Below are 20,104 nucleotides of genomic sequence, written 5' to 3' on the forward strand. Positions count from 1 at the left end.
AATTGTTCGGAAGGTAACTGTGTTCTGTCACGAGGAACTTTAAGCCAACAGTTTCAGTGTCACCACTCGTATTTTGCAGGTATTTCATGAAAAAGAGAACAACTTTTATGTGGCGGTTTTGATCGACGCATGGGTCAGAGTACATGAAAATGTATTTTGGCATTATTGCCTTGGACAGTCTGGTGTTTTATCTGACAAGAGCTTGTTTCTGCGAATCTCTCAAACCTCCAGTTTCGGGCCATATGTACACGTAAGCTGTTTTGTTACTAAACACGTGAACACCGAAATCATAGACATACAATTTCCGTTTATAATAGGCTACAGACATTGACATTTTTCGGAAGGCCAAAGCTCTGATCGAAAGTTAACCGTAGTAATCCGCAGAGCACGTGCCATGGTCTTCATTTAAACATTCTCTGGCCGTTTGCTGTTTTCTTAGAAGCAACTTCTTCCCAGTTCTTCTACTTTCATCTCATCTTCGTTTTCCAGTAAAAGTCTATTTTCGAACCTTTGGCACATTTGACATATATCTTTAAGTGACGGTTTAAAATGCGGGTTGAAGTCAGTCGAAAATGTATGGCAGCACATTTTCTGTTTTCCAGGCGTTTCTACTTTTCGCCACGCCACAGTACATATCACATACAAATCGCACATTTCCTTTGTAGTTAATTCAGATATTTTCCATTAGGATTGTGTGTCCTTGTGTAGTGAATGAAGTAAGCGGGAATTGATTTTATGTGATTTGCAACATCAGAAATGTCAACTTTATTTCCTGGGGTTGCCTTCCTCCTTCCATTTACGACACAGCTGACGTCATACTTAATACTGAAATTACGATTTCTGCCATCAACCACTTGAAAGGTTTGCTTAACGTTTGTTTTACCAGCCGGAATATCATCATTCTTGATTCGGCGAAAAAATGCAAAACAGTGGCTTCTTGGACGTATAGGCTGATCCGTAGGTGGACGTCACTTAATAATTCTTGATTTTATATAGTCATTGAGAAATATATTTTGCTCAGTCTAATAAGTTAAAGTGTAAAATGATTTAAAAAGTGTCACCCTCTCATTTGTTGATATTTCGTCATTGCATTTTCTTGCACTTTTACACCGTTTATCACTAAAGATTTTTGCAGCGCCTCTATTGCCTGATCTTACACTATTGCCGGACTATAATAGGCTCTGGCGTAGGCCTAACCTCAGAACAGGATCAGTGTTTTGCCTAACTAGAACATCATTGTCATTCAGTCATTATAGCCTAAATAATTTAAGGTGTATAGTTCTAGACATTACTGGAATGAAGGAATATCACAATTTACATCTAAATCCGAACTCGGTACGAAGTCTAGATCTGAGTCCGAGTTGTCAACAAAAATGTCACGTTCTCTGGTGCATTCACTCATTGTAGGCTACTTCTTGATCGAAATAAAAAGGAATAACACACATACAATCACTATAAAGCTTGAGAAAATAAAACAGTTGCAAAATAGTTACCTAAAGTCAGGTCAACATCGGCTGTCATGGAGCGATGGATTTGATCACTTTGGCTACTGAAACTGCTGATAAAATGATTTGTTGCCGGAACAGATGGCGCATTCTAGCTGCAAAACCGTTAACTGTGGAGTTAGTGGTTTTGACCACACTGAAGTACTCAGTGATGCAACCCAGCCATGTTATTACTCCCACTTAAAAAAAATTAATTTTATTCTGCTTGACTTCTGAACGCCCCACGCTGTTTTCTTAGCACATCAAGTAAATTGCATTTTTGGCGATAGTGAAGATGTTCTGAAATTCTGATTTTGATAATTGAACGGAAACGTATGAAACTTTGAAGTTAATTACATTAAAAACCATAGAAAATATTAATTTCCATCAAACTGACCAATGCAAGATGACGTGGAATTAAGATTTTGTCCTTATATTTTAACTGAAGGTCTTGCTAACCCTTTTACACTGTTAAATATTTTGAACCAATTACGTAGAATCGAGCTCTATGTAAGCCAGCCGAAAGAACGGACACTACATACGTAATTAAGGCGAGGACGACCAATTGATCACTTCAGTGCAGATGTACACCACGCTTCAACTCTTACGGGTATCGGCGGAATGTTGCGAGTACAGAGGATAATGGGCAAGGATGACTACAGTAGTAGTGTGTGCGTAGGTTGAAAACTTACGGTTGTCCGTGCAGTTGTGATGACCACTGTTTGCGGATAACGTACTGGTCAGCGCTTCTGCTTAGTAAGCAGGGAACCCGGGTTCGAATTCCGATCCGGCTCAAACTTTCAACTCTTCCCATAGATTTAAATCGACGTCCACAGACAGCTAACGTCCTTAATTAATTTGTGCCTTGATTCATCGTGGCTGTCCGAAAGAACAGATGCCACACATACACTCCTGCAAATGGAAAAAAGAACACATTGACACCGGTGTGTCAGACCCACCATACTTGCTCCGGACACTGCGAGAGGGCTGTACAAGCAATGATCACAACCACGGCACAGCGGACACACCAGAAACCGCGGTGTTGGCCATCGAATGGCGCTAGCTGCGCAGCATTTGTGCACCGCCGCCGTCAGTGTCAGCCAGTTTGCCGTGGCATACGGAGCTCCATCGCAGTCTTTAACACTGATAGCATGCCGCGACAGCGTGGACGTGAACCGTATGTGCAGTTGACGGACTTTGAGCGAGGGCGTATAGTGGGCATGCGGGAGGCCGGGTGGACGTACCGCCGAATTGCTCAACACGTGGGGCGTGAGGTCTCCACAGTACATCGATGTTGTCGCCAGTGCCGTAGGGAACCACACCGCCACTTCCCAGCAAATTAGGGACATTGTTGCTCCTGGGGTATCGGCGAGGACCATTCGCAACCGTCTCCATGAAGCTGGGCTACGGTCTCGCACACCGTTAGGCCGTCTTCCGCTCACGCCCCAACATCGTGCAGCCCGCCTCCAAAGGTGTCGCGACAGGCGTGAATGGAGGGACGAATGGAGACGTGTCGTCTTCAGCGATGAGAGTCGCTTCTGCCTTGGTGCCAAAGATGGTCGTATGCGTGTTTGGCGCCGTGCAGGTGAGCGCCACAATCAGGACTGCATACGACCCAGGCACACAGGGCCAACACCCGGCGTCATGGTGTGGGGAGCGATCTCCTACACTGGCCATACACCTCTGGTGATCGTCGGGGGGACACTGAATGGTGCACGGTACATCCAAACCGTCATCGAACCCATCGTTCAACCATTCCTGGACCGGCAAGGGAACTTGCTGTTCCAACAGGACAATGCACGTCCGCATGTATCCCGTGCCACCCAACGTGCTCTAGAAGGTGTAAGTCAACTACCGTGGCCAGCAAGATCTCCGGATCTGTCCCCCATTGAGCATATTTGGGACTGGATGAAGCGTCGTCTCACGCGGTCTGCACGTCCAGCACGAACGCTGGTCCAACTGAGGCGCCAGGTGGAAATGGCATGGCAAGCCGTTCCACAGGACTACATCCAGCATCTCTACGATCGTCTCCATGGGAGAATAGCAGCCTGCATTGCTGCGAAAGGTGGATATACACTGTACTAGTGCCGACATTGTGCATGCTCTGTTGCCTGTGTCTATGTGCCTGTGGTTCTGTCAGTGTGATCATGTGATGTATCTGACCCCAGGAATGTGTCAATAAAGTTTCCCCTTCCTGGGACAATGAATTCACGGTGTTCTTATTTCAATTTCCAGGAGTGTATAATAAATTTAACACTCAGCGATACTGAGGTAAATAAACAGAGGAGAGACGGGGAGATTTGATTTCTAAAAACAGATACATTCTTTATCATATAGGGTGCCTCATAGTCATTGAGACCAACGAGTAGGGGTGATAGAGCATGGACAAAATGCTCGCTGACGCTTCCCGACTGCACTAGTTGTCCTTCCATATCGGTTATGTCTCTTGCGAGGCAGGAGGGAGTAAACACTCTGGAGCCTGCTTCGTACACAATGTGTGTTACCTACCATCCAGTCATGTGCTCCACTTGAAAGTAGGTAGCCCGAACAATGTAATGTTTCTGATTTACTTACAGAGTGTCGTTCTTCGTTCAGAGACACTCATTCTTATGATTATCTCTTTGAAAATCACGTTGTCGACTGACTGGGGCAGGTAGTGTGAGCACACCTGGTTAGTAGACCGTGCTAGTTCAGAGAAATCACGGCGTCTCAGGGCTGGCGAATATTAAAGAACTCCTAGCGTCACTAGAAAGCGTCTGTGAACGTTTTGTGTCTAAACAAGAGTTGTTCCCCCTAACGTGAATTATCACCCGTAGACGTTTGTCGCAAAAATTCTGAGACATCCATCAGGAACCAACACATAGGAAATGATGAAAACCATCTTTGATCTTGAAAATGAAATGCGGTAGGGAGGTGGTGTAGAGTAGTAGGATACTGGGCCATAATTTTACTAACAAATTTAATAAAAAGTAAACTATTTTTTACTGTCACATCAAAAAGATCTAAAATAGCTTCAGCAACTACCTCCATAAGTTAAATACCGTACAAGCGACCTTTTGTTTTTCAAGAACGGCAACTGATGGTAGAATTACAAAAGCGCAATAATAACATTTAAGAAAAGATTTTAAGAAAAGAAAATTAAGAAATTTTTTTTGTGACATGATGACATTAAATCCAAACCTTAACACAGATGTGTAATATCAACAATATGGGCTTTAGCAACGCGTTCCAAATTTAAGCTTTAGAAACTTACAGAAATGGTTAACAGTCCATTAACATCGGACATCCATTTGCAAGTGAAACAGATGCCATATAATTAGGAAGTACATGCTATCCAAGTAAATAGGCTGACAAGTTTACATAAAAACAATCTCTGGGTCGTTCAGATTAGGTGCCCGTGTACGGCCAAACCAACGTTCGGATTGATTGGTCAGCTGAGTTTTTAGGCTCTCGCTTTAGTACGATTAACGGAGGAATCAACTTCTTTAGAATGAACCATTTTTTTATTCAAGATCCTTTCGGTGGAGTTCACAATATAAACCAGTAGTCAAGCCATTTTCCAACATATAAAATACAATTAAGAAGTTTAGAAAAAAGTACATTACAAAAGACATTGGAGAAAATTCAGAAAAATCCAGTAGCAACCTAATATCACGATATGTACTGCTTAATTTAGATAACACCAGTTAGTGCGGCCAAACCCAGGCAAGAGGTTTCCAAACCGTCAGTTTAATAGTTTAAATTACACAGTTAAATGACTTTAATAACATCAGTCCAAAAGTTCACAAAAACTGCTTTACAGACCACGATGTGTAACCAAAAAGATAAGTAAGAGAATGGTCTTTTCATACAGCAACAGTAATTGAATGCCTACGATAATTCCCAGGGAGCAGGAACATAAGTCAACAACCGCCGAATAAATAGCAAAGATGGCCGCCGAGTGAGTTCACAGGTATTTTCTTTGTCCGCTAAAAGAACTTACTTAAGAGGAAATAGTGTCAAATTAACATTTTCATTGTTTTGTACACTTGCTGTAGTGTCCGTTCTTGTCAAACAGCTGAATATTAGCGCCCCAGTAGAGCTTGATCTTGAAAAAATTTGTTCTTCGGCAGAAGTCCCAATAATCGCGACATGATCCGAAATTTTCCGTGACATAAACACAAAAAAATCTATTCAATTTTTCTTGATATTGCAAGTTTAAAAATGACAGATACTAGTTTCATCAGTGTCTACTGTCGCAATAAAAATGTAATTAAACGTTTCTAAATCGTATTTAACTAATACGTTTCGCATTGTTTACTAGTTAGATAGACGAGATCTAGGCCTCATTTTGCGAGTTACAAATATTTAAAAACCTGACTAAACACGCCTAATAACGTAAATTTTCTAAAAGAAAATTAATTACAAATTCATTCTTCTGTCATTGTGTCTCTAAATCAGTACAAAAACAACAACCACCGTACATAAGACGACTGTGTAGTTTTTTGTTTACAAGCAGCCAATTTCGCGTCCTTGACAAATTTAAACTCAATTATTCTTTAAAAACTGACCATGAGTGAGAAATGTGGGAGCTGTTATAGGGTAGTGAGTAAAGGGATTTATTGCTAATCTTTAAGGAAATATTTTAATTTGGGGGGGGGGATGTAGTGGGGAGATTGTTGGGAGAACAGAAGAGGCTCTCTCCTGGAACTGCAGATAATGCACTAGGAACATTTTGATAGGCGAACAGAGAGGAAAATCTGGGCCCTTCAGGGACAGTTGGAGGAAGCAAGGAAGGAACTAATAAGGATCATCAACATGAAAAACAGGTATCTACCACTGCCAGAGTTAAGTGTAGAAGAGCCTCAGGTAGAATGAGAAGCAGGAAATGTGCAGCATACCTCAAACGAGGTCAAGAAGCCTAGGAATGTACAAAGTCTTAGGAAGAAGAAAGTACTGCTGCTAGGCAGTAGCCATGGGTGAGGTGTAGGCCTTTAGTTACAGGAAAGTTTGGGGGCCGCATACCAGGCCACCAGTATCTTCAAGCCAAATGTAGGGCTAAGTCATGTGATAGATGACCTAGGGTCTTTATGTAAGGACTTTACAAATGAGGACCATGAAGTGATAGTAGGTGGGGCGTGAAACAATTTGGACAGGGATGGGGCATATGACATCCTTGGTGATCTGGATCAGATAGCTTCCCTTACACATGGCACCAATGTACACTTTGTTGAGCTGTTCCAGCGTCATGATCGACCACATCTTGATGAAGCTGTAAGGCGAATAAATGTGGGGTTAGGAATGGCTCTGAGGACAATCGGGACTATCGACAGATGGTGTTTCACTAGTCATGGCGTACATCCAAACAGGACTGGGAAGGGAATATTACTACAGCTGATTCAAGAAAGTATGGCGGGAGCGGGATGGGGGGGGGGGGGGGGGGGGAGGGAACTCGAGCACACATGGTCAAAGAACTGTCGTCAAAGGTAGGAAAAGTAGGTCTCTTTGATGATAAATGCGGATAACAGGTTCCTCTGCTTAAAGAGAACCTCCAGTAGTTTAAAAATACTGAAACAATCACTCTCAAGACAGATTTAAACACCTCAAATATTGCATATACCAGATGTCACAAAGAAAAACAAACCACTGGAAAGAGTAACATGGGGCATTTCACAGACTTAAATATCCTCCATCAAAACATGCAATCAATAAAAAATAACATACAACTATTAGATATTGAGCTCCAACCTTTGAACTGCACAGTAGTTTGTATTACTGAGCACTGGTGTAGAGACACAGAAATCCAACATGTAGTATTATCATAGTATGAAAAGGCTAACTCTTACTGCAGAATTACTTCAAGGGGTGGAGGAGCATGCGTTTGTATCAGAAAAAGAACACAATTCAAATCAAGACATGACCTTAGTCAAGTAAGTGTAGACACGCACTTTGAAATATCAGCTGTTGAATTAACATGCCTTGATATCACCAAGAAATTAATCATTTTGTGTGTATAGTCTCAAGTACAAGGGTGAACATAATTCTGTGTGGGGACATTAACATCAACACTAATATCGCAAATGAATCGAGCAGCACCTTCATAAACATCCTTCAAAGATTTGTTATGTCCCTATTGGTCAATAGTTCAACAAGGGTTACTGCAACGACTGCATCAGTAATTGACCATGTGACCACAAATATGGACAAGGAAAAATGTGATGTAGCTGTAAAAGATCTCGGATTATCAGACTATCTCTGTCAAATAACAGTAAAATATGACATCGAATCTTTCTCTAAACTGCAAGCCAACAAACGACATCTGTCGGAAATCAAACTTAAAGATTTTTCAATAGAAAAACAAAGGTGGGATGAAGTGTATAAGGAAACCAATGTGAATATGAAAGTTTCTAAATTCTCCACATTGTTTAAATTGAACTTTCAAAAGGCTTTTCCAAAAGTATGCATGTATGTATCAACATCTTACAGCAGATCTTAAGAAGTCCTCACAAACAATTAAAAACCTAAGTTCCATGAAAAAGATTAGCAATAATCCAGAGTTCTTAAATTTCTATCACAGATACAAAAAATCTATAGGAAGGTGCTGATTGCTGGAAAAAAGTCATTTAATGACAAAATAATATATAATGCTGAGAATAAAAGCCAAACAGTCTGGGATGTTATAAAAAAAGGAAATGGGGAGGGGAAAACAACCCTTAGCAAACTATGTAAATGGACATTTTCCAATTATTGCAGAGAAGTTAAAGCAAAAATTACCCAAATCAAATATAACACCTGTAAATAATACTCCACTAAATACAATGATGTTACTTCCAACCACAGAGAATGAAATCAATAAAACTGTTCAAAAACTAAAAAATATAGTCAGTAGGCTTAAATGAAGTACCAATGTGTGTACTGGAACAATGCATAGGGGTTATACAAGACCCCTTAACAAATATAATAAATGAATCCTTCACCTCAGGGACATTTCCAGAGCAGTTAAAACAGGCAAGAGTTGTACTTTTGATTAGGAAAGGTAATGCAGAACACATAGAAAATTACCAGCCCATTTCCCTGTTGTCAGCATTCTCAAAAATAATAGAAGCAATTATGAAAGACTGATTAATGAATTACCTGAATAAATACAATCTTTTAAGCGGATCACAGTTTGGTTTCTGAAGTGGCAAAAATACAGAGTCAGCCATAGTACAATTCACAAAAGTTGTACTTGATGATCTTGATAAAGATGAGTGTGTCACAGGCATATTTTCGCATCTTTCTAAGGCGTTTGATACAGTCCACCAAAGATTCTAGTAAATAAATTAGAAGCATTAGGAATAAGAATAGTAGCTAATCTCTGGTTTTGATCATACATAACACATAGGGTACAAAGAGTAGAGATAACACATACTTCAAATAGATCTAAACATTTAGTCAAACACTTATCAGAACCAAAATACATCAATATTGGGGTTCTTTGAGGTAGCATATTAGGACCAATACTGTTCCTGATATTGACATTCCCAGTATTGTTACTCATTGTGAAAGAATTCTCTTCGCTGATGACAGCAATATTATAGTCACTAAGAAGACAAGAGAACTCCTAGTAGAGAAAGCAAATGAAACTCCCAAGGAAGTTTATGACTGGTGATAAGAAATAAAGAGACACTGAACATAAAGAAAACTAATGGCATGAATTTCAGTTTGAAGAGGAAAAATGACAGTGTTAAATGAAATGTAGATACCACCTCTATAGAATGTGTAACAAATGCAAAATTTCGAGAAATGAATATTGATTCTCAGTTGAAGTGGTGTGAACACACAAAGGTACTTGCAAACAGAATGTCATCAGCATGTTATGCCCTTAGAATCCTATCGTCAGTGTGTAACATGCAGTGTCATTTAGTTATATATTATTCACATATACACTCAATTCTTTGCTATGAAATTTTTTTTGGGGGAACAAATGCACAAAATATCAACACAATTTTCAAACTCCAGAAAAAAGCTGTAACAATAATAACCAACAATACCATTCAAGCTCATAGCAAAGATCTGTTCAAAACACTGAGGACTTTAACTGTTCCATGTGAATACATTTACCAGTAAGTTGTACACATCAAAAATAACATTGGTAATTACTGCACAAACAGCTCTGTCCATGACCATGCAACAAGAGATAGACTGAACTTATATTTACAAAGAAAAAATAAATATAAAACTCAAAACAGCATTTTCTGTCAAGCAATAAACATTGAAATAAATTACCAAAAGAGATTAAAGAAATTGCAAAAATACACTTATTTAAAAAGGCATCCAAAAAGTACCTGTCATACACAATTTTTATGTTGAAGGATTACTTAAAAAAACAGAGTAGGTTTTTGATAAAAAATGTTGTACAAATAAATAATAATAATAATAATAATAATTATTATTATTATTATTGTTATTATTATTAAACATTCAACATTCCACATGACACCTTCATGTTTTTTCTTCTTTTTCCTTTCTAGGAATACTTACCCCCAAGCTATACATAGAACAATACTAACACGTATTCCTCTTTCTGAGCTCAACATCTCACTCATTATGGAGGGATGATGACTCATTTTTTCAGTATAGCAAATGGGAAGCTGCGGTACAGAAAATGGGCCAGAGATCACAAGAATGTGTGTGTGTGTGTGTGTGTGCGTGTGTGTGTGTTTTTGTGTATAGTGAGTGAAGTGTCATGAAACTGTGTGTATAGTGTGTGCAGTGACTGATAGTGAGATATGTGTGAACAATATGGCATTACATTATTTAATAAGTTATTTTTTAAAAACGTATTCTATGCCAGGAGTAAATCTAATGATTTTCTGTAACCAGAGGTATGTAAATATATGTGTATACGAATTAGCTTATTTTAAATTGATCTAAACTTGTAAATACTTTGCATGTCCTATATCCTTGTAAAAAGAGATCTAAAGATGAATAAAGCCACTACTACTACTACTACTACTACAATGGCTGCAATCGTTTGGGCATATACAAAGTCAGTTTTTTCTTCAGTCCTTTGGAAATGGCTGGCAGGAAACCAACCTGGCACCACAGCTGACACAAGCTTCTTCTGAATGAACCAAATCCCAGCACAAGTAGGTGGCCAGGCAACACACCCAAATAACTTCTACATCAGGCAATCTCCGCTGATCTAGTCTCTGGCTAACATTATAAGTGCAGCAGTGAGCCAAGGATCTTATCTGCCACGACGTCACGGCGGTTATCGTCCGCCCTCACCATACAAACAAAAACAAAAATCCCCATCACAAAGAGAGACAGAGACTAACGGTCGCGCTTAAATCGACCTCATCGTCACTGCGCATCACTCTTTTCCAAAATCCTGCTGCATATCGACGTTAATGATATGGACCTGTAATTTAGTGGATTACTCCTACTAACTTTCTTGAATATTGTTGTGGCCTGTGCTACTTTTTACTGTCTTTGTGTATGGATCTTACGTCGAGCGAGCGGTTGTATATGATTAAGTATGGAGCTATTGCATCAGCATGTTCTGAAAGGAACCTAGTTGACACACAGTGTGGACTGGTGGATTTGTTTTTATTAAGTGATTTGAGTTCCTTCACTACTCCGAGAATATCTACTTCTAAGCTACTCATGCTGACACCTGTTGTTAGTCCGATTTCTGAAATATTTACTTCGTCTTATTGATGACGAAATTCGCAGGATTGTGTTTAGTAACTCTGCTTTTCACCACTCTGGTCAGTAGTATTTCCATTGCTATCGCGCAGAGAAGGTGTTGTGTCTTGTCGCTAGCATACTTTCCATACGACCAGAATCACTTTGGACTTTCTGTCAGATTTCGAAATAAAGTTTCACTGTGGAAACTATTATAAGCTTTGAAGTCCGCTCTAAATTTTGAGGTTTTGAAAAACTAATTTTTAGAATAGGTATATTTTTGTTTGTTTTTAGGAGATTTGGGAGTTACAATTTTCAATATCACTACAACGACCCTGTGTTCACTAATCTCTGTATCCGTTTTGATGTTCGTTATTAGCTCAGTACTATTTGTTGCTAAGAGGTTAACTGTGATCTCACAACCGTTTACAATGCGAGGGGCTCATGAAAATCTGCTAGAAATAATTTTCAGAGAATGCACTTAGCCCAATTTCGGATTATGTTTTATATGTACCTCCGGGTTTAAAGATGTATTTTCGCCAATATATCGAGGTTAAATTACAGACAACTATAATTATATGAGTCAGCTACGTGTTTGAAATTAAATTCAAGTTTTCTTTGAAACATTCAGGAATTATATCTTCTGAGGTGTGTGATCGGTAAAAGAATCCAGTTATTATCTTATTCCGGTTGCCAAGAATGACCTCTGACCATACTAACTCACAGGACCTATCTGCTTCAATTGCTCTACAAGGTAAACTACCTCTAATAGCAACAAAGACGCCACAGACCACTGTGTTTAGCCCATTCTTTCCTAACACCATTATGTCCTTCGCAGAAATTTCAGCGGAGTTTATCTCTGCTTTTAGCCAGCTTTCAGTGCCTATAACGAGTTGAGCATCAGTGCTCTCTATTAACACTTCGAGCTGTAGTACTTTTCCAACGCAGCTACGACAGTTTACAACTTATACGGATGGTTCCTGTATCTACGTTCATCCTTTGTTCAACGTGTATCCTTTGAGACTGAAGCCCTTTTTTTATTTCCCAGAGACCGTCTGACCTAAAAAAAACCGCCCAGTCCACGTCGGACGGATCCTGCTAGTTATATACCCGCCTCCTGCATGTTGTGGACTCGTGACCTATTCAGCAGAACCTGAAACTGAACTAACGTATTGCACAAGTAGAGGAATCTGCAACCTACATGGTCACAGAACCGTACCAGACTCTGATCCAGACCTTCTATTCGGCTCTGTACCAAAGGTCCGCAATTCCTCCTGTCGACTATGCTGCAAATTGTCAGCTCTGCCTTCATCTCACAAGCAAGACTGGCAGCCATTACCACTTCTGTCAGCCACTCGAAACCACAGAGAATCTCTTCTGATCCAAAGTGACACATATCATTGGTTCCAACGTGAGCCACCACGTGCACTTGGCTGCACCCTCTGCTCTTCATGGTATCTGGAAAGACCTGTTACACGTCTGGAATGACCCAAACCGGTATGCACACAGAGTGCACATTGGCTTTCTTTCCCTCCTTGGCAACCATGTCCCTAAGTTTCCCCACCCTGCGTAACATGTGAGCTCCCAGCTACCAATAATACCACTCTCTACAATCTGCCAGATCTTGCAGGCCAAGAAGTTCCTTCTGAATAAGGAGAAGCGACTGCATCTGGCTGAGGGACAATGTCAGCCGCAGACAACACCTGGAATCTGTTTCTCACACCAACTGGGCAGTCCTTACATGTGGTCCCCTGGGAAGTATTTCGCCGCCTGCCACGCCCTGAGGCGATTTTCCACTCGACCACAGTGCGATCAGTAACTGGGCTGGTCACTGTTGGGGGCCAATTGGCGGACTCAGACATGCTGGACATCCGTTGGATACGCGAGGCCGGTCCATAACAGTGATGCCCATCCACTGCAGCTTCAAGCTGTGTAACCGAAGCCATCACAGCCTGGAGCTGAGAAGGAAGTGTTATCAACTCGGCTAGCATCCACACACAGACATCACAGTCCCTAGACTACGCTACACAGACAAACAAGGACAATCGACATGCGGTACGGAACTCAACTGTGGATGCTGAGGAAAACGCAAGAACTGTGTACAATAAATTATATTAACACGCAGAGAATCAAAAACTGAGCTACCAAAGCACTCAGGTGAGACTAAATGATTCGCTCCTGATTAGGAAATGGTAGTAGGCCACAAAATCGGGTTACTTTCCGACGCAAACGAAAATGTGAGAACTGTGTCCAATAAATATTAAATTAACACGCAAAAACTCAAGAAACTAACCTATCAAAGCCCAGAGATGAAACTATACAATTCGCTCCTGGTTATGCACTCGTAAAATGTCACAAAATCGGTTACTTCCCAGTGGCTGCTTGTCTCCCAGTAGGCTACTACGACAGATTGCCTGACTAGCGCCAACAAGCAGTGACTAGCTTTCAGAACAATTCTGTGCTGATCAAAATTCTTCAAGGCAGCGCCCTTTCATTCCAGGAGATGTGCATCTTCTGTTTTCCCTTATCTTGCTTTTCCTGCTACCGAAATCCACTTTTCTGACCCCTCTCATTTTGGAATTTTGTATGACCGTTTGTTTTACGCTGTGTTACGTGGTTGTGAGTTGCACACTATTTGTCATAGACACTTTGGAAAATCTACATTACTACACCAACAAAACAGATAACTTCATTCACAATGTGGTCATGGGCCCATCCAAACACAATTACTCTTTTCTGCCATATTGTCACGTGTTCACATCGACTCATCTTACTGTGTTCATTCCATACAAACAACCAGTACAAAAACACCTCTCCAATGCCACGATTTACTTTAGTGGGAAGCGTCACACGAGCGCCTCTTATCAGTTTTATATCATCTATAGTGCTCCACATCATCCTCGATGCTTTTTTAAGATGGAATTTTATAATTTGTTTTATGAGCTTATTATTTTTATGTCATTGTTGATGTACATAGTGCTTTCTTCATAGCTGGCGAGTATGAGGACCACGTTGCTGCTGGCAGCCGCCTGCCTCCTGACACTGGGTGACAGGTGTCTGGGGGCCAGGATCCTGGCAGCTGTGCCAACCCCCTCCATCAGCCACCAGCTGCCACTGAGGACCGTGCTGCTGGAACTGGCCAGGCGGGGCCACCAGGTCACCTTCATCACTACCCACCCACTTCACGTAAGCCAGCCAGCATTCTCCGCATTCATTTTTAACAAAATTCAACTTTTCTCAGGCTGTCTGTGGCAAAAAACCATCACGAGATCCATTAAATATTCCTTATTTGACAATAACAAATGGCATTTAATCTGATGGAATTACATTTTCCTCGAGACATATGACTCTCTACTTTATCTTCGATGTTGATAGAAGCTGAAGTGATGAATTAAAATTTGAACCCAGGTCGCCTGCGTACTATGCAGATTGATAAACATTACATCACCATAACAGTATGGCTAAAACCCCTGCATGGACAACCCTATATATATATATATATATATATATATATATATATATATATATATATATATGTGTGTGTGCGTGTGCGTGTGTGTGTGTGTGTGTGTGTGTGTCTCAAGGAAAATATAATTTCATCATATCAATAGATCTGATGGAATTACGTACAAAGCTGGGGTGATATTCCAATACTAGAGAAGCTCAGCAACAATGATGATTTAAGAAGGGGAAAATGACCTGAAGGCGTGAACTGAAGTTTGTGTTTGGGAGAGCATTGGACTTGGGGGAGTCCACGCAATTATTTTAGCTGCACTGCTACGGTGGTATGATGGTTAGCTTATGCGCTTAGTAAACTGGGGAGCTGGGTTACACATGCGGCATGCAACAAATTTTAATCATAAAATGTTCAAATGTGGGTGGTTCCTAAGTCCCTAGACTTACACGCTACTTAAACTAAGCTATACTAACTTATGGTAAAAACAGCACATAGGCACCAATGCCCGATGGAGGACTCGAACCTCCTGCGAGAGTGGCCGCGCAATCCGTGACATGGCACCTCAAACCGAACGCCTACTCCGTGTGGCATATTTTAATCCATCTTAATGTGATGAATTCAGGAGGTCTTGCGACATCAATTTTCTTCCACAGTCACATACAAAATTAATACTGAAGTCACCACGTATTACTTATTTTTGGTTTTCCTATAAAGTGAACCAAGAACCCTGTCTAACTTGAGCAGAAACGCTCTAAAGTCAGAGTTAGGGGACGTACAAATAATAGCAACTGGAAGTTAAGCCTCATTAAATTCAGCTATCCCAGCACAACATACAAATGTGTGTTCAAAGCAGTGGTTTGATACATCTATGTACTCAAATGGAATCCTGTTTTATACTTGCATGGCCACTCCCCCATTCTGCAAAGAATTCCTTGAAAAAGAACAAGATATTACGCACTGGTCAATAAAGCCTCTGAACTGTCGCATTATTTAAGTGGTGCTCTTTTATACCAGTAACGTCAGAGTCAACATCTACAAGCAGTTCACTAACTTTGTCTCAAATACCTCTTATATTTTGATGAAGCACACTAATTCCTTCACTATTTTGATACCTGACTTTCTTTGAAGGTGATTCCTTTGTGAGAGAGACTTTCTTTAAGCAGCAATACCTATCAGCTGACTTCAATATAAAAAAAATTAGCATCTCTAACACTAACTACTACAGAAATTTTCCCATGACTGATCCCACCGCCCCCCACTACACTGCCACCTGTAAGCTTTACGCCCAAGTCCCACACCTACTGATGTGCAGGCCATGCCTACTGAAACCCAATCTATATATGTACCCAACTGCTTCTCCATTTTCTAGCGTCCACAGGTCCAATCACTATCTCCAAGCGGCAAAACAACAATATGTAAAGTCATACAGCAACAGTGAACCACAAATAAAAAGTAACAATAGATAAATAAATCTGTAGCGCACAGTGTGCCAAAATGCGAAACAAAAATATTACGAAGCTATGCACCAACCTAGAAGGTTAAAAAAATTGGTTCTGCTGCTACAATATACTGAAATACTGCACGACCGCATTTCAGGAACACGTCTGTAAAGAAATACAGTCAATAAATTATTTATATATTGTACTGAATTATATTGCATAAAACATTTTTGTGAAATATGTTGGTACATTATAGTTGATTGTTGTGTTCTCATCCACTCAACTCTGCATACATTTCCCTATTTGTTTCAGGTTACCACTGAAAACTACACTGAGGTTGACATTTCGGAGAGTTATACAAACTTCATAGAAAATTTTGATTTCAATGAACTACCCGATGCAACGTCTCCTGTGGCATTTTTTCAAGTGCTTCTTGACGGGGCGAGATATGGCTGCGAGTTTCAGTTTGGTTTGACGCCTATTAAAGAATTCTTGAAGTAAGTTCAATCATCTTTGTTTACTGTGCTTCAAAAAAATAAAACATGGTACATCGGTACGGGTAAATGGAGTGTTTTGAAAGTCAGAATAGACCGTGCCCTGTTCCTCTACATGTGGGTGTGTGACTCGTGTTCACCAGTTCAGTTTCTGCCTCAAGGCCGGTAAATGCCAACCAAGAACAGAAAGATATAATAAGGAGAAGTCACGCTGATACCGTGTACACCGCCTCCACCCTTGATAGCGGCCTCAGGATATGCAAGGAAGAGAGTCGACAATTTTCTTCACATATGTCATATCCGGTTAAGGTCGCTTATTGATACTTAGACCCGGTGGAGCTGCCAGACAGAGTATGTTGACTGCTGCGCTTCTGTCGCTGCAACAGATAGTCCAACATTTTCTGTGGGATTAAAATCGAGTAATTTAGCGGTACAGTCGAGAAACGACCGATTGACTGAGTATTTGTGAGACCAGGAGCCTTTGCACGCCGTTATATGATCGTGGCAGTTGTCATCTTGGAAGATGGGAGTGTCCAAAGCATGCTCGTCATGAAGGTGCGTAAGGAAGGCAAACACCTAGTCACCGATAATTTTCAAATAACCGCTTTGTTTCAGGTTACTGACTATTTATTGTTAAGTTAGATTTAAACACATTAGTTAACAATCACTTTCCGAATATGGTAGGTGAATTTCATAAAAACCTAGTTTCAGCAAAGAGTCTTAGAAAATAGTTTTTCGAGACTGCTATCTGAAGCTCTGTGATAATGACAAAGGGGTGATGGAGTCTAGTTAAATCGCAGTATACTAAATCACTGTGCTGCATACTTCTTTAGAAACGATCAGTTTCCTGAACTCAGTACTGAAACTCTTAACAAAAAAGGAGATTGGGACAATGTCGGTAATTTTAGATGTATTTTGGTATTATGGGTGTTTGCAAAAGTTGTTGAAAGGGCTACTTGTATGTGAGCAATTCATCATTTCGGTACACATAATTTGCTGCAGACGTACAGTTTGGTTTTAAAAGCTGTTCAACAACTGAACTTCGTATTCTTTTCTCTACGAGGCACTGCACGAACAAAAAGTTGCGAACACTAGGCCCCTTCTCTGATTTAACTGAGGTGATCTTTGTTTTTATCATAAGATAGTGCTGCGAGCGTTGGACCATTATGGAGTAAGAGGAATAGCCCACAAGTGGAGCCTCTCATACTTTAAGAACAGCAAAAAGATCATTCTCCACAGTAATCAGAACAGCTGTGTGGTGGCGTGTGATCGAGACATGAGTAAGCTCAAAAATTGCTCTGGGCACTATGGGACTTAACTTCTGAGGTCATCAGTCCCCTAGAACTTAGAACTACTTAAACCTAACTAACCTAAGGACATCACACACATCCATGCCCGAGGCAGGATTCGAACCTGCGACCGTAACGGTCGCGCGGTTCCAGACTGAAGCGCCTAGAACGGCTCGGCCACTCCGGCTGGCCATGGGTAAGTGATGGTCCAACAGTTGCAGTACTATTATGTGATAAAAACAATGTGACAGATGAGTCCGTGGATAATAAATTGATGCTAAATCACAGTAAGACTCAATTTTTACAGTTTCTAACACGCAATTGGACTAAAGCTGACATTTGGGTTACACAGAATGGGCATATGTTTAGTGATTCTGAGCAGTCAAAAATCCTAGGCGCTTAGATAGATGGTAAGCTTTTATGGCAAGCCAATGTTCAGGATCTTGTACAAAAACTGAATACTGTTATATTTACCATTAGAACAGTATCTACCAGTAAGTGATACCTCAGCCCGAAAATTAATCTGCTTTGCTTATTTTCATTCGGTTATAATATATGCATTGTATTTTGGGGGTAGTTCTTCACATTTGCAATGGCTACTTTTTGGCTCAGAAAGAAGCAGTTTTAGCAACATGTAGTGTAGTGCCGCGAACCTGTTGTTGACCTTTGTTCCGGAACTATCACATTGATCTCTCCACGTATGTTTTATTTAATGTCTTCTTTTTTTTTTAACAATATGAGCTTTATCGTAAGACATTCAGCTTTCACTCAGTTAATGTTAGGCAGAAATACAATCTGCATTTAGATCGAATCCCTTTGTCTCTTGTGAAGAAAGGCGTGCAGAATTCTGTTGCACCCATTTTCAAAAAGCTACCACAAGAACTCTTAGCAGCAGTCGTCACACTTTCGGGTCTTATATGAAGGATTTCCTCATGGGTCACTCCCTCTGCTTTGACAGGATTTGCTGGGAAATAATTAAGGTAATCCCTGTGTTGTGTTGTTAATTACGCCGTTATATATTCGGCAGCTTGTCGTCTGCATGACATTCGTTTGAATTTTATTTGATATATTATTAACTTTTCTCAAATCAACGTCATGTACTGACTCGTTCCATGAACATGGAATTTCTCTTCTCAGCTTGGTCCTATGGAACTATATGTGTAAAATAAATAAATAAATAAGTAAGTAAATAAAATTAATGTTCATAGTAACGTGAATTAGTGGGCTGAAGAGATGGTGAAAAACAACCCCTAAAACATCGCATAACCATCTCCGTCCTGAACTACAGACATTGTAGTTTCAGTGTCTCATTGACACGCCCATGGTCTCGACGTCTGCATTACTTGATATGAGGCAAAGTCACGACTGTCGGGCCAAACTAAATACCTCCAATTAGCTAATTCCAGTTTCCTTTTTAAGTGTCCCATTTCAAGCGTGTAGCTTTATGTGTCCCTTTGAGCTGTGATATTTCACAAGGTACCTGACACTACATACCGATTCCACGCAGTTCTCTTCGCAAAACTAGTTGATATGGAGATAGGACCAAATACCCTTGAATTTGAAACTGATTTTCATCAACAAGGCGTGACACTCGTCTCTTGCCCTTGTCGCTCAGAATCTGTTTACGATCACAGTTTCTTATGATGTCATACACGGCTGCAAAATGTACATTATTCCTTGGAGACACGTTGGATAGTTGGCGTGGATACATGAAAAAATCCGTCCGCTTCATTCATGTTACGACTATCGACAGCTCATTCTGTCGTGTTATCCGGTCTCCACGTCTATGGATTAGGTACCATCAGGTGACAAAAGTCATGCGAGTGTGATATGCACATATGTAGATGAGGATAGCATGGTGTACACAAAGTATAAAAAGGCAATACACCGGCGGAACTGTCATTTATACTCTGGTGATTCATGTCAAAAGATTTTGGACGTGGTTATGGACGCGCGAAGGGAATTAATAGAGTGTGAAGTGGAGGTGGACGCATGGGACACTCCATTTCAGAAATCGTTAGGGAATTCAGTATTCCTGGATTCACACTGTCAATAGTATGCCGAGAATATCAAATGTCAGGCATTACATCTCACCACGGACAACGCAGTTGCCGACGGCCTTCATTTAACGACCGAGACCTACGACGTTTTCGTTGAGTTATCAGTTCTAACAGACAAGGACCACTGAGTGAAATAGCGGCGAAATAAATGTGGGAAGTGTAACGAATCTATTTGGCGTTAATGGGCTGTGGCGGCGGCCGACCGACGGGAGTGTCTTTACTAAGAGCAC

The 20,104-nt window shown here is 40.6% G+C and overlaps 1 protein-coding gene across 1 annotated transcript in view; it reads left to right on the plus strand.

The window, feature by feature from the left end:
* Window positions 1-20,104, plus strand: part of LOC126354650 (UDP-glucosyltransferase 2-like) — a 58,887-nt gene that overhangs the window by 8,489 nt on the left and 30,294 nt on the right. Inside the window, exons 2-3 of the mRNA XM_050004424.1 lie at window positions 14,127-14,321; window positions 16,344-16,528. Of these exons, the coding sequence (XP_049860381.1) occupies window positions 14,136-14,321; window positions 16,344-16,528 (371 nt within the window). The 5' untranslated portion in view covers window positions 14,127-14,135. The remainder of the gene's footprint in view (window positions 1-14,126; window positions 14,322-16,343; window positions 16,529-20,104) is intronic.

This window comes from Schistocerca gregaria, chromosome 3 (assembly GCF_023897955.1).
Source record: "Schistocerca gregaria isolate iqSchGreg1 chromosome 3, iqSchGreg1.2, whole genome shotgun sequence".
Lineage (NCBI taxonomy): Eukaryota > Metazoa > Arthropoda > Insecta > Orthoptera > Acrididae > Schistocerca > Schistocerca gregaria.